This window comes from Diabrotica virgifera, chromosome 3 (assembly GCF_917563875.1).
Source record: "Diabrotica virgifera virgifera chromosome 3, PGI_DIABVI_V3a".
Taxonomy (NCBI): Eukaryota; Metazoa; Arthropoda; class Insecta; order Coleoptera; family Chrysomelidae; genus Diabrotica; species Diabrotica virgifera.
The window spans coordinates 248,267,440-248,284,240 of record NC_065445.1 but is presented as its reverse complement, the minus strand read 5'-3'; the positions used below and the strand labels follow the sequence as shown (position 1 = coordinate 248,284,240).

The 16,801-nt window shown below is 34.7% G+C and overlaps 1 protein-coding gene across 4 annotated transcripts in view; it reads right to left on the bottom strand.

Moving 5' to 3' along the window:
- LOC114334353 (phospholipase A1-like) overlaps positions 1-16,801 on the bottom strand; it is a 49,220-nt gene that overhangs the window by 1,826 nt on the left and 30,593 nt on the right. For 3 of the 4 annotated variants that reach the window (XM_050646044.1, XM_050646043.1, XM_028284389.2), the window contains exons 3-4: positions 9,152-9,345; positions 4,488-4,679 (exon numbers count right to left, since the gene is read on the bottom strand). In XM_050646044.1, the coding sequence (XP_050502001.1) occupies positions 4,488-4,679; positions 9,152-9,345 (386 nt within the window). The remainder of the gene's footprint in view (positions 1-4,487; positions 4,680-9,151; positions 9,346-16,801) is intronic. The other variant, XM_050646045.1, reaches the window with a different exon arrangement.

Genomic DNA, 16,801 nt, shown 5'->3' with positions numbered 1-16,801 from the left:
CTGTTATTATTATTAGGTCTAACATTTCGCCTTAGGTGTTACTTTTCCATAAAAGGATGAAAAATCTTACAAGGGGACAAGATAAGCAATACTGAATATAATATGTACATATAACGAATATGGCATAAAGCACAAAAAGATTCTGGGGGCCAATTTAGAGGAACAGATACCTGGAAAAATATTAATATTACCAATAAGAAGTTTAAGGGTATTATTTTATTAGAAGAAAATATACAGGGTGAGTTTTTAGTGCGGGATCGGTCGATAATTCCATTACGGTATAGAATATCGAAAAAAGTTATTTAGAAAAAATGTAGGCAATGATATTCTCCACGCTTGGAAAATATGTCCATTTCTACAGGGTGATCAATAGCAGCGTGGTATATCAAACATATAATTTTTTAAATGGGACACCCTATATATTTTTTCATATTTATATTCCCCTCATAATTCTTGTTCATATAATATAGGGTTTTGCATTATTATACAGAGTATTTAAAAAGTTATGACCATTTTTATTTCGAAATCCCTATGAGATTAACACCCTGTATATAAAGAAGTAATTCATAGACAATAATTTGTTTTATGTAGTAAGATAAACAATATTCTGTAGTTTTTAAATTAAGTCCAATTGAAATCATTGACCAATGTTTGTATACAGGGTGAACTACAAAACCAAATTACGATTTTCTCTATTTTTTTAAATGGATCACCCTATATTTTATTTTTCAAAAATATTGTATTTATTATACTCTTTCATTTTTATATGCATTCCCTATATCTAAACTTATTACTTTCGGAGATATTTTTAGTTTTCTTCAACTTTCGGGAATACATTCAATTTTTCTAGTAGAAATAAGTTGGTATTGAAATTAAACAAAATTATTTTTATTCAATAAATAACTAACACAAAATATAAACCATAGCAATAGGCAATGAATGTATCAATAGATGCGATATTAAGGAATTATCATATTTCCCTAATATTCAAGAATCATACAATTCCTACAAAAAAATATACCTAGGTATCTTGTGTATAATAAAATTACAAGATTATTTTTATTTAATAAACAACTCACACAAATATAAATCAAAACAATATACAACTAATTTAATAGTTTTTAGATTATTATATCAACAGCATTCTAAGCCAAGAAGTTTTTAGTAACACATTCCTAATTGCAGATTGTGACCCGCAGTTATTAATAATATAATTTTCATATTAAATTTCATTAATATGCATCAAGAAATCCCTACTAACACTCAAATTAGGTGATCTATAAATGTTTAAGGTGATATTGTTAGAGATTATGTGATTGGTCCACATATTTTGACGGTTCAGGTTTTTATACGACGGTGCTCCAGTTCTTCCAAAATTGATTTTTTTCAAGTGGGGCTATATAAAAAACCTGGTATACCAGAAGCATCCAACAACGCTTGATTATATGAAAAATAGAATAAAAGAAGCTTTTAATAATATTGACTTACAAAAATGTTAGAAATGTGGCTCGGTCATTTGAATATCGGTTACAAAATTGCATAGACGTTGAAAGTGGTTATTTTCAACATTTACTTTAGACTTATATCCTTAACATCACATTAATTGGTACATTCATTAAATTTTGTTATGGTTTATTATTTTTTGTTAGTTATTTATTGAATGAAAATATTTGTTATATTATTGCATAATACTTATTTGTTAAGTTATTATTATATTTATAAGAATTGAATGTATTCCCGGCAAATGAAGAAAACTAAAAATATCTCAGAAACTAATAAGTTTAGGTATAGGAGATGCTATATAAAAATGAAAGAGTATCATAAATACAATATTTCAAAAAAAATATAGGGTGATCTATTAAAAAAAATTGAGAAAATCGTAATTTGGTTTTGTAGTTTAAAAGTGCTTATAAAAATGAATGTTCTACTAAAAAATTCTTGGCTTAGAATGCTGTTGATATACCAATCTAAAAACTCTTACATCAGTGCTATATTGTTTTGATTTATGTTTCATGTAAGTTATTTATTTAATAAAAATTATCTTGTTATATTATTATATACAATAGAAAGTTTTTTTTGTAGGAATTTTACGATTCTTTTATATTACGGAAATATGATAATTTCTTAATATCACATTTATTAGTATATTCACTGCATATTGCTATGGTTTATATTTTGTGTTAGTTATTTATCTAATAAAAATAAGTTTGTTTAATTATCACTCAATACTAACTTATTTCTACTAGAAAAAATTGAATGTATTCCCGAAATTTGAAGAAAACTAAAAATATCTCGGAAAGTAATAAGTTTAGATATAGGGAATGCTATATAAAAATGAAAGAGTATATTAAATACAATAATGTTTAAAAATAAAATATAGGGTGATCCATTTAAAAAAATAGAGAAAATCGTAATTTGGTTTTGTATTTCACCCTGTATACAAATATTCGTCAATGATGTGAATTGGACTTAATTTAAAAACTACAGTATATTTTTTATCTTATTACATAAAACAAATTATTGTGTACGAATTACTTCTTTATATACAGGGTGCTAATCTCATAGTGATTTCGAAATAAAAATGGTCATAACTTGTTAAATACTCTGTATAGTAATGCAAAACCACATATTATATGAACAAGAATTATGAGGGGAATATAAATATGAAAAAATATATAGGGTGTCCATTTAAAAAAATATATGTTTGATATACCACGCAGTTACTGATCACCCTGTAGAAATGGACATATTTTCCAAGCGTGGAGAATATCATTGCCTACATTTTTTTTAAATAACTTTTCTCGATATTTTATACTATAATAGAGTTATCGACCGATCCCGCACTAAAAACTCACCCTGTATGATAAATATCCTCAAAAGATCCTTTGGTGGGCGTCCAATTAGAAAGAAGTACCCGGTGGGTATGTGCGTAAGTCCATTTCCTAGTTACTATTTTACCTACAGAACATTTCCCCTCCCATTATTCGTGCCGAGGTTGAGTACGCTACAAAAGTAGCAAAGCTGAGCAAGGCTTCTGGACCGGATGGCACTACTAAGGAAGCCATAAAACTGTCGAAAGATGAAAACATCGACAAGTTGGCAACAGTTGTCAATACCATATATTATGTAGGTATAACGTATAACCCCTGCCATATTTCAACGGATTTGCTTTATTGAACATTTATAATGATCCCTATATTACAAAGGTCAACAAAATACAAAGATCAAGGAACTAATACATTGGATACCTGGGCCGTGTCCTGAAAGGGAAAAGATATGCAATCCTTTAACTAATTTATTCAAGGAGAGATTGAGATCAAGAGGGAAGTAGATCGCAAACGAATGTCATGGCTACATAATATAAAAAACTGGAAAGACATGAGACACTGGCGAGCTCTATCATGCTAAGAAGGATAGAAATCTGGTCGTAAGATAACTCATCAACCGACTGTAGGTGCTCTTCTTCTTCTTCAGATGCAAATCCATTAATGGATATTAGCGATCACATTTTCCATTAACTCTCTGTTTCTTGCAATGTGTATCAGAGATTGTATGTCGTTAATCCCTGTCCATTTCCTTATGTTTCAGAGCCAAGACATTTTCTTGCGTCCTATTCCTCTCTTGCCTTAAATTTTACCCTGGATTATAAGTTGAAGGAACTGGTATTTTTTGTTTCACATGATGTGACCTAAATACGCGTTTTTCTTTTCTTGATATTTTCGAAAAGCTGGCGTTCTTGGTTGATTTTTTTAATGACATCTACATTTGTGACTTTCGCCGTCCATGGTATCTTTCGGATACGGCGATAAAGCCTCATTTTGAAAGCTTCTAATCTGTTTATATCCCCTAGTTTTGAGTATCCAGCCCTCTATACCATATAGCAGCACCGACCACACGTAGCATTTAGTAAACCTTAGTCTCAGTGTAAGATCGAACTCTGAACAGATCAGTACCTTCCTTAATTTTACGAGAGCTTCTCGAGCTTGCTCAATGCCACATTTTACTTCCATGTCCGATGCCCAGTCCTCAAAAAGCCACGTTCCCAGGTATTTAAATTTGCTCACTCCTTCAATGGACTTAGCATTCAGTGTTATGGTGGAGTTTTCAAATGCAAGTTTCTGGAGATGATCATGAATTTGGTCTTTTTGGTATTAATCTCTAATTCCATTCGCTTACTGTATTCTCCGATTATAGTGACAAGTTTTTGAAGGTCTGCTGTGTTGCCACAAATTAAGACAGCATCATCAGCATATCGTATGTTGTTGATCAAAACCCCATTCACTTTGATTCCCATCTCTGCATCTTCCAAAGACTCTAGGTGCAATGCACTTTAAAACCAGAGGAACCATAATAAAATTTAATTGTTGTTTTCAGTATTCCAAAAGTCTTAATGGAGGATGAACATTGATTTTTCCGATCAGATTGAAGTATTATAAGACGAATATTAGTAGACTATTTTATTTTTATAAAAATCTGTAGTCACATACCAGTTATTCTGGAAACTCTTCCCTTGGTGCGTCTACCAGCAAATCCAGAAATATGTGCCCCAAGACTGTGACCTATTAAGTGAATATCTTTCGGATTCACGTTCATTTTTCCTATCAGAATGTTGATAAATTTTGCATATTCCTGTCCAATATGTGGCGTGGCTTCCATAGGAACAGGATAGAATGGGTTTCCTGAAATATGAGAATATAAAATATACATTGTATACGGAATAGTGTTAAAATATCAGGAATGTGGTTTGCAGCTTTAATTAAAACTAGATTTATTTCATAAAGTATTAATTTTCGCTGAGTATTAATTTTTTCAATTTCACTAGATGGCGCTTGATGTTTTTCATAAAATATCTAAGAACGCTCGACCTGTGGAAATAATTGGCAACTTCTACTTTGAAGGAAGTATAAAATAATCTGCAGATAATACATATACGAATACGAATTTTCACATCATGTATTGTGTATATTTCACTCTTATAAGATCATCGGATAGCATTATTAATTTGTAGTTTACACAAAATGATAAACATTCGTATATTGTTGGTCTCCTTTTGTTCTGTTCCAGAAAAATGAAATGTTTAAAAACAAATTATATAAAACATTCAATGTATGTGTATATTACTCACTTATGAGACATAAATCCAGTACCTTGTCTCTCTTCGTTTTTATTCTTCTTCATCACGTGCCTTGCCCGTTCCGAACGTTGGCGATTAACATGGCTATTGAATATATGCAAATATTGAATGGCTATATATCTAAATAGTTCGGCAGATGACAATCCAAACCATTGCCGCAAGGCAATCTCCACCTCTCTGGACCACTTCTGCTGTCTATTTTCCCTTGGATAATTAGCTGAAGTGCTATATATTTATTTAGTAGCTTTAGTATTCCAACTTTCTTTTCTTTACAGTTATTGGTACCTACCTCTTTCTCCTTACCTATCCGGCGTTGTAGTACCTCCTCGTTGGTTACGTGCTTGGTCCAGGATATACGTAATATATGTCGGTAGGCCTACATTTAAGTAGGCCTACCGAGTTATGGACGCTAGAACAGCACTCCATAGAGGGCAACTGGAGTAAATTCCAAACAGCAGTAATGACAGCAGCAGTGTCCACCCTGGGAAACAAGAAAAATGAGAGAAGAGGAGCATGGTTTGATGACGAGTGCAGACAAGCAATAGAGGAAAGAAATGAAGCACACAAAATGTACATAACAAGAAGAACACGAGAAAGACGAACATTATTTGAAGTCGCAAGACCGAAAGCAGACAAGATATGTAAAAATTAAAAGAGAGCCTATGAGAATGGACAAATAGAAAAAATGGAAGAGAATTTAAAAAAACAACGAAATTAGAAGGGCTTGCGAATACCTAAAAAAGATAAAAAGTGGGTATAAACCTCAAACAAGCCTATGTAAAGATGAAAGTGGGCAAATAATCAGTGAGCAACAGAAAGTCACAGAAACCTGGAAGCATTATTTTCACAGAACCTACTTGGAAAATAAGTAGATATGGAAGATGAAATGGGTACGAATTACGTAGATGAGAATGAAGTAGAGAGTGGAGTAGAAGCTCCAACCATAGAAGAAGTTCTCGAAGCTATTAAGGCCCAGAAAAACAATAAAAGCTCCAGGAGTCGACGAAATACCAGCAGAACTCTATAAGGTAGGTGGCGACCACCTAGTAAGTCACATCCACGCGCTCATCAAAGACATATGCCAAGAAGAAAAAATACCCCACGACTGGAAGAAAAGTATAGTATGCCCGATCTATAAAAAAGGAGACAAACTCCAGTGCAAAAACTACCGTAGAATCTCTCTACTATGTACAGCATATAAAGTCCTCACGTAATATTGTAAACCAGCGGCTAGCAGAAAATATTATTGGAGAATATCAGACGGGTTTCCGACAGGAAAGATCGACACTGGATCAAATATTTACAGTCAAACAGATCTTGTGCAAATCATGGGAATACGATATTGATGCTCACAACGTGTTTTTAGACTTCAAACAGGCATACGACTCAGTCAAAAGGAACAAATTATATTATATGTATATTGGCTGAATTGGCAATACCACACAAGCTAATAAGACTCATTAAGGCCACAATGGACGAAACTCAGGCATGTGTACGAATACAAAACCACCGGACAGACTTTTTCAAAATTTCGCAGGAGCTAAAGCAGGGAGATGGGCTGGCCCCAACATTGTTTAACCTGGCACTGGAGTATGCGGTTAGGCAAATGCAAACTGGACGAGGAAACCTACTGACGAACCGAACGGTTCAATTGGCCGCTTATGCCGATGATATTAATATTATGAGTAGAACATCAACAGGAGCACAGGAAACATACGCAGAGTTAAAAACACAAACAAAAATGCTAGGTCGGGAAATTAACACAGAAAAAACAAAAATAATGACTCAGACGAGAAGAAAAATATAGCCTCACAAAACATTATACATGAATATGACATTGAAACGGTTGGAAAGTTTACATACCTGGGAGTAGAAATATATACCGACGGATCAGAAGATGGGGAAATACGGAAGAGAATAACGTAGGCACACAGAGCTTATTTTGCTTTCTCCCATATATTTCGGTCTAAAAGTGTCCACCGAAATACAAAGATGAGAATCTATAAAACCTTAACTCGACCAATAACATGCTATGGCAGTGAAGCCTGGGTCCTGAAAGAAACATCCAAAAGTAAACTCGACACATTCGAAAGGAGGGTACTGAGGAGAATACTAGGACCTGAGAGGGAAACGGAATCTTCAGAAGTCGATACAACAACGAGCTTTATCAACTCTATAAGGAAACACCCCGGTCAGACTTCATTAGAATACAAAGATTGCAATGGGCCGGGCATGTGTTAAGAATGGAAAGGATAGGCTACCAAAAAGAGCACTGAATGCTAGAATGCAGGGAAAGAGACTGGTTGGAAAGCCAAGAAAGCGCTGGGAAGACATAGTAAACAGCGACGCACAAGCCCTTTTAGGAGTCCGTATGGAGAAGAGCAGCCACAGACAAGCAAGGGTGGAGGCAAAAAATAAAGGAGGCCAAGGCTCACTTTGGGCTCTAGTGCCGTAGAAGAAGAAGAAGAAGAAGAAGAAGGCCTACATTTCGCAGGCCTCTACTTTCTTCATTAATGTTGCGGTCATTGTCCATGCCACAATTCCATATAACAAAACCGAAAATACATAACATTTGGAAAGTCAGATTTTGGAAGGTAGACTGAGGCTGTTAGAAGTAAAAATTTGTTTCATGCTATTGAACGACGCTCTTGCTTGTCCTATTCTTATACCTATCGCCTTCGCTTGATCCCAACTTGAATTATCTGTCGTTCCTAAGCAAGTGTTTTTGCGTGATCCTCAGCATCCTAAGCATTTGGTTTTGTGATGTTCAGTTTAAGCCCGTATTGTTGTCTTGTTCTTTGTATCTTACACGTACTAGTCACGAGAATGCTCCCTCCATGTTACTTGCGAGAATCACAGTGTCATCAGCATACCTCATGTTATTAATTATTTCTCCGCTAATCCTTATGCCCTCTGTGCTTTTCTCTAGCGCTGAATAAATATCTACTTAAACACTTATACTTCGTTTTTCCTAAATAAAAAATTTGAAAAAGAAAATTGTCTGGTACAAAATTTATTTCATTATAGAAATAGTATTGGTATAATTTACATTTTACCAACATATAAAAATTGTACCGTTCTCTTTTTTTTATATTTTAGTGGTTGAGCATCTTTTTAATGTTGGACCTGATGATGGGCTGCATTTTTAGAGCAAAAAACTGGTCGTCTCAGTTAAAATAAAACTAATTTTAAGTAAGATTTTGTCCTTTCTTCTATTTATCTTTTTAGTAAATAAACTATCGGTTAAACTAAAGGGTGATTCAGTGAAATGGTACGATTTGACAACGCTGCTGACAATAAAATAGAGGAGCCTCGGGCTTGCGACGTAAACGCTGTTGAATCTAATGAGTGGGAAGTTTAGTTATCATGGAGGCATGGTCTTGTGAACAACGCGGATTTGCTGTGAGAGCTTATTACAAAAATGGTGAAAGTTTTGTGCGTGTACAACGAGCATTTCGTTTAAACCACACTACCATTTGCCGCCTTGTTCACAAGATCAAGTTACAAGACTTGGGTTAGGAAATTTGAAAGTAGTGGTTCAACATCACAAAAAAGAGCTGGAAGTGTCAGAAATGCTCGCACACCACAGAATATTGAAGCGGTGCCAAATTCATTATACGCGAGTGCTCGAAGATCCCTGTGACGACTCACATGTAATGAAATTGGCACCGCTTCAATATTCTGTGATGTGCGAGCAGTTATGACACTGCCACTCTTTTCTGTGATATTGAACCACTACTTTCAAAGTTCCTAAACCAAGTCTTAATAGCCATGTTAGACGGAACTGCAGCTCGGGGCGGCAAATGGTAGTGTAAACGAAATGCTCGTTGTACACTCACAAAACAGCAAATGCGCGTTGTTCACAAGACCACTCCTCCATGATAACTAAACTTCCCAATTTCTAGATTCACAACGTTTACGTCGCAAGCCCGCGGCTCCTCTATTTTATCGTCAGCAGCGTTGTCAAATCGTACTATTTCACTGAATCACCTTGTACATACTATATGTATAACTCACCGGAAACAGAGCTCCAGTCCATAATGAAAACATTAAAATCGTGCTTTTCGAGAAAAGCGTCCTTAATTTTGACACAGTTATCTGCTGTGCCTTTCGACATCCAGCCATGAGTTATAAACTTAACTTGTGTGTTATTTATTAAATAATTTGGTAGTTTGTCCGGATCGTCGACCAACCAGCCATAAGGGGCATCTCTAAAATTTTAAGAAAAAATGTAGTTTTTTAATATATCAGGAAGTATATAAATAAGCTTGTAAACAATCCCTTAAGAAGCTGGCGGAATGCAACAAAGTAACTTGATGTGGGTGCCAGGTCACAAGGGAATTGCAGGAAATGAGTAAGCTGATAGTCTCCCAAAATAAGGGGCCAATACCCCATTTCAAGGTCCAGAACCCTTCTGTGGACTACCGAAAAGCCACATCAGAGAGAAACTCCGGACCTGGGAACTCAATCAACTACAACTATACTGGTCCAACACACCAGGAAAAAGGCAAGCTAAAAGGTTCATAAGAGTGTCGCCTACTGCAACAAACCGCCTTCTCGAAATGAGTAAAAAAGATATAAAATTGGTAACTGGCCTTCTCACTGGTCACTGCCCTCTGAGATATCATCTCAAAAAACTGGGCAAATCAGATAGTGAGAACTCTCGTTTCTGTGACAACAAAAAAGAAACGGCAGAACACATTGCGTAACAATTGCGTAACACTGTTCTGCAAACGACTAAAATTCCTAGAAGATGTCACCCTAACGCCCTCTGACATAGGAAGCAAGTCACCTAGGATGCTACTCAATTTCATTAGAAGTATTGGCGTCCTAAAGTTTAACTAGATTAAGGTATGCACAAAAGATCTTTAGAGGTCGAAGTGCTGAGAGGCTCCATAGCTTTAACGACCTCACATAATCTAATCTAATATAAATAAGCTCTGGGGGAACTGTAACCTCTACAGAGCGTGTCCCCAAGTGACAGATAAGGGAGTTCCTGATCAGATTTACCGAGGGTAGAAGGGAAATAATACACCCCTAATGAAATGTCGAACATCGAGATTGGACCGGGTTAGAAATGAGGAAGTAAAGCAAAGAATGAATTTACAGGAAACGGTTGTAGAATGCATTGAGGAGAAACAATTAACTGCAATGATAGAAGATATTGGCAACAAGGCATCGGACAACGTCGGAGGACGTTTTGAACCCGAATTTATATATATATATATATATATATATATATATATATATATATATATATATATATATATAGATAGTAAACACCTTTGTCTATCTCGGGTCTAGTATAACTAACGATGGTAACTGTGAAGCAGAAGTTCGGAGACGTATTGGTATGGCAAAAAATGCGATGAGTCGCCTAACTAAAGTTTGGAAAGACAGATATATCTCTCAAAATATCAAGATGAGACTGGTGAATGCCCTTGTATTCTCAATATTTCTATACGGAGCAGAGACTTGGACTCTTCGCGCATGCGAGCGCCAAAAAATTGATGCCTTTGAGATGTGGTGCTGGAGAAGAATGCTGCGCATACCTTGGATAGCTCATAGGACAAACGTTTCCATTCTAAACCAACTCAATATTAAAAAAAGGCTGTCCACAATATGTCTGCAACGAATTCTGCAATTCTTTGGTCACGTAGTTCGCAGAGGTGACGACAGTTTGGAGAGATTAATTGTTTCTGGAAACCAGAAATTGGTCTGACCAAATAAAGCATTCAGCTGGAAACTCATTCTGCGCAGCTCTTAGAGCAGCTGAAGATAGAGACCAATGGAGAAACATTGTTAGGAATATTGGAAGAAATCACGATCCTCAGTAATGGGGAAACGACAGGAGAGAGATATATATATATATATATATATATATATATATATATATATATATGTCTTCATATCAAGGCGAGATCCGTTTGTATCATAAGCTATACAAGATGAGATCCGTTTTGCAAGGCGAGATCCGATTTTGGATCTCACCTTGTATTCACGTGTATATAGTGACATCTCGATGTAACAATGGTTAGGGTACAAGGAAATCGATTTTTGTCTGGACCTCATTTTGCATCCCTTTTGGTGAATTTTATATTGCAGTGGTTCCACTAAATCCGCTGTAGAGGGCAGCGCGCGCGATCCGTTGTGTATATGGTAAATATATATTTTGCAGACAATCCGAGATCCGGTAAATTTGGAAACATCGCAAATGAATTTCACGGTCAGCTCTCTCACTCGGCTTATGTCTAGCTTGAATAAGAATGTTTACATTATTTAAGGGCTCTGTCCAGAAAGGCGATTGTCAAATATCTCGAGAACTAGACGGCATATCGAAAAAACTTTGGAATGCTTTTTGAATGGTTTTTCAAAATCTATATACTTATGCAATAGCAGGGTTCTTATTCTGCCTGCGAAAGCGGTGGGTGTAGCAACTTTTAATTTTCAACTGAAACACTTTATTTTTAATTAAATAGTTGAAATTTAGAATTAAAAATACACAACTTTTGTTTGAATCGATAATAGCTTCTTTAATCCAGTCGGAAGAGCTTCAAAATCGTCGTTTTGATGACATTTTTAGGGTTTAGGGGTACCTCAGGTAGTTAGCTTAAAACGTAAGAAATAAATTTGAATAGTTAATGTTTATTGATAAACAAAGCTCCAATTCTATTTTACTTCAACTCATTTTAAGGCTATTTCAATAAACTAATCGGTTCTTTTTTCAGTTTTTTGGTAAAACATTGTAACTTATAGACGAAAATTCTTAAAATCGGCTATTTTTCATTTAAATTGTCAATAAATAATTAAATTGAGAAAAAATTGGTCAGATTTACATAAATTTTGTTATTCCGTCCATATAGAAACTAAAACAATTGTTACGTAGTTACACTGAGTGTCATAAAAACCGTGTATTTTTACTCATTTCTTTGAGCTATTTCACGTAATATCGAGATATAAGTTGTATTTTTTACATAAGTTATATTAACGTTAAACTGACTTAATTTATAGTTTTATAAGCAATAATTAAGTATAGCGAAATTTATAAAACCTTGTTTAAATTGTTTTACATGCTCTATAATGCGGTTATCTTAAATTTTGTTTTGAATGTTTTTCTTCTTACTGGTAGACAAAAAATGGCAAAATGTGCATTTTTTACATAAAATTGTTGATAACCAACATAGTTACTACTCAAAATATTAAAAAAACTAACCGTCGGTATAACAAGTTGCCTGGAAACCAGATGGAGAACAGTACCATAAATGTTTTAGACTTTTTAGCACTTTCTTTAAGCGAAATTTAAAATCATTTACCACCCATGTACACTCATTACGGAATCTGTTACAAGAATTTCAGCGATTTCAGCCATTTTTTCAAAATTTATTTGGATTTTCTCTAGTAATCCTTCCAAAAGACAATACATAAATGGTGAATACCTTTTACACCAACTTCAAGGAGGGTAATTTATACAGGTACATACCTGGAATTATTATATGGACCGTTCACTCTTGTTAGAGTATAGTTTGCTCAAATATGAGCTCTTTTAATCCATTTCACGCGGTAAATTAGTCCGCTTTTCCTTTAGGTCTTAGGTCATAGGTTGTGATGTTTTTTTGCCCTATCTACTATCTTCTTCCACTCTCTCCGGTCCTAAATATTTTCTCTCCAGTTTGCAATTTCCATCTTTGATATATCGTCTAGCAGTTGATCTTCCCATCTAATTTTTGGTCTTCCTCTTGGTCTATTTTTTACTGGTTTCCAGTTCATTATCTTCCTGATCAGTTCTTCTACCCCTCTTCTTTGTGTGTGCCCAAACCATCTGAGGCTTTGTGCTTTAATGAATTTTACTATATCTTCTCCTTTATTTATATTTATTATTTCATGGTTCATCAGCTTTCAATATTCCCCTGTTTCTGTCTTTACTGGGCCATGTATCCTTATAATTTTTCTCTCAATTATTTTTAACTTTTCTTCGTCTTTTTTCGTAAGGCACATTACTTCTGCTCCATAGGCTATCACTGATCTGATTGCTGCTGTGTATATTTTTGATTTTGTTTTTTTTGCTCAGGTTTTTGTCCTTGAGTAGTTGGTGATATTTCCAATATACTCTATTACCTGCTTTAATTCTGTCGTTTATCTCTATACTCCTTCCGTTTTTGCCGTCCACCATCACCCCCAGGTATTTGAAGCAATCTACTCTCTGGAATGTATTTTCACCTATCTTTATTTCTGCTATTCTGTTTACATTGTCTCGTGTGCTTATAAGATATTTTGTTTTATTCTGATTGATTATTAGTCCTCTCGTCTTTGCTTCTCTTACCAGGGTTAAAAGTGCCTCTTCTAGTCTTTTTTTATCTCGTGCTACCAGTCCCAGTTCATCTGCATATCCTATGATCTGTGTTGAGCTTTGAATAATTGTCTTTTTCAGCCCTGTGTCCCTAATTACTCCTTCTAGAGCGATATTAAATAGTGTCGTTTGTCGTTGACAGACTGTCTCCTTGTCTTACTTCAAGTTCTATTTTGATGTCATTTGTATCGCCCTCATTTGTTTTAACTTTTGCTGTTGAGTATTTTATTGTCATTCTAGTTAGTCTTATTAATTTTGCCGGTATCTCCATCTTTTTCATTTCTTTTAATAATTGTTGTCTGTATATGCTGTTGAAGACCTGTTGGAAGTCGATGAATAGTATGTGTAATTCTATGTCATGTTCATAGCTTTTTTCAATTGTTTGTGTCAGTACGTGTATTGCATCTATTGTTGATCTTCCTTTGATCTATTGTTCTAAAACCCTATTGTGTATTGATTTAGTCGGTTTCTTATAATTGTGGTCAATATCTTATACGTTGTATTTAGTAGCATAATTGGTCTGTAGTTGCAGCACTTAGTTGGATCTCCTTTCTTAAAGATTGGTGCGATGTGCCCGTTTTTCCATTCTATGGGCATGCTTTCGTCCTTCCAAATTGTAACCATTATCTTGTGCATTCACTTCGTGAGCTCCTCTCCGCCGTTGATGATCAGTTCGTTGTTGATTTCATCTGGCCCTGGCGTTTTGTTTACTTTTAGTTGTTTTAATACCTCCATGAATTCCTAATAAGTAGGTGCGACTTCCTCTTCATCTCTGTTATTTCTTATATCCTCATCCTCTGAATATGCCTTATTGTCGTTTTTGTATAGGTCCGTGAAATGTTTTTCCCAATCTTTTTTGTTTATTTTTGTGACAGATTTTTTGGTAATGTGTTGTTGTTTTATCTATTCGAACAATTTCTTGTTGTCTTTATTATTCGTTTCTAATTCTTGCATTTGTTCAGAGATCCATGTGTTCTTCTTTCTTCTATAGAGTTTCAATGCTTCTTGTTTTTCTTTTCTATATTGGTCCATTTGTTCCTGTTCGGCACTTTGTAGCCATTTGTTTCTTGCGAGGTGCTTCAGTTGACTTTTTTGGTGACATTCCTCATCAAACCATTCTTTCGATTCTTTGTTTTTTTGGAATCCTATTATTTGTTCTGCTGTCTCTATTATGCTGTTCTTTATGTTTTTCCATTCTCCTTCTATTTCTATGTGCTCGTACTGACCCAATTTCTGTTCCAGTTGTTCTGTATATTGTTGCTTTGTTTCTTGCGTTTTCAGATTGGCTATATTCCATTTCCTCCTTTTTCCTTCCTTATGATTATTTGCTTTGATTATTTTCATCTTAAGTTTTGCTATCAACAATATGTAGTCAGTGCCTCCATTTGCCCCTCTATATGACCTTACGTCTTGTACTATTTGTGTCCACTTTTTCGAAATTAGAGTATGATTTATTTGGTTTCCATCCATTCTTCCTGGTATCATCCATGTTATTTTGTTTTCTTTTTTATGTTTATGCCCAGTACTAACTATATATGTATTTGTTGCTGCTGCTAGGTTGCAGATTTCTCCTCCATTATCATTCGTAGTTTCATGAATGATTTCTTTGCCAGCTACATTACGATTATAGTCCTCCTTTCCGATCTTTGCATTGAAATCACCCAATATTATTAATATGTCATTCCTCGGAATATTTTTACAGGTTTCTTCCAGGATGTCTTAGAATTCTGTTTTATCTTCTTGGTTTGCTTCTTCGGTGGGTGCATAGCAATTGACTATCGAGATGTGGGCTTGTTTATTTTCTTATGTAAGATATCCTTTCATTAACTGCTTTGAATTGTATCAGTTTTTCCCTCATTTTTTTGTTCACCATAAATGCCGTACCATTCGTTCCCTGTTTGTTTTTTCCCGAATAATACATGCTAAAGTTTTTCTTCTCAATTTTTCCTTCTTTCTGCCATCGTATTTCCTGTACGGCTAGGATTTATAGTTGGTATTTTTTCATTTCAAGAGCTATTTCTTGGATCTTACCTGCTGCCAGCATGGTTCTAATATTCCAAGAGCCCATTCTAATGGGTTTTGTTCTTTTCTTCTTATTGAGATTCTTTCTTTATTTTGTGTGCGTTATTTTGTTTTCGTTAACCGTTTCCATTTCCGAGTCTTTTTTTGCCATGTCAATATCATATTTCAGCCGCTGTTCTTCGTTTATTAGTTTTTTGAATTTTCTATCAGCTGTTCTTTCTCTTCGTCCCATATCTAGATTTTGCCATTCACTATTAATTTCTTGTAGCCGATTTTCGTTTGCTTACCTTTGCTTATTTCGTCCTTTGCTATTTTAGTTATTTCCTTTTGTATTTCTTTTTCTTTCGATGTCCAATCGTTGTTTATATAGATACGATGTTTATGCTGTTTTAGTTTACGTTTCTTGTTTGGGATTTCCATTTTATCCGTGAGGGCTTCTGTTTCTATTGCGCATACTCTTTCTCCTATTTTTTTTTGCACTTCTTAGTTTTATTTGTATTTGCAACTCTTGGGCTCTGAAATTTTCCATTTCTTCTTTTAATTTCTTATAATCATTTGTTTCTACTTTCAACCCAGTTACGATCAAGCTTTTCTTTTTGCTAAATTTCTCCAGTTGCTCCATTCATTCATGTAGCTGTTTTACTTCTTTTTTTAGTTTTTGTTTCTCTGCTTTTACACCCATTAACTCTTTATTGGTTTGTTGTTATTCTTTCCTTATTGGTTTTATTTCCTGAAGCATTTCATCGTTTTTATTCATTAGCTCTTTCATTATTGTAATCATAACATTTTCCATGTCTTCCTTGTTTTCGTTGCCTGCTTTGCTTGGTGACCGTTTTTTAATTTTACTTCTATTAAAACAATCATCCAAGTTTTCTCTTTTGCGTTTCGTTTCATCATCGGTTTCACTTCCTGTGATATTTTTTCCATTTTCTAGGAGTGCAGCGCTAAATACCTGGAATACCGATATTAGATTATCAACAATACTTAAAAAATGAAAGTTACCAATTCACCGGTAGTTAATGCGTTATTTAAAAATTACCTGCGCACCAGAGTTGCCAGTTGGTCTGTAATTAGGATGGGGATTAAAATAGATACGAATTCACCGGGACCCGGAAATATGCACACCCTGATATTCTAGTTACGTAAGCTCGTCCGATTGGCGCATGACGTTAACAACAGAGTAAAGCATAGTCCCGTCTATGCGTTCGTAATACGAACGCGAATGAAATTTGAGAATAGTACAAATGAATGAATTATGACTAAAAGAAACTAAGTGATTTTTATAGTTTAGAGGAAAA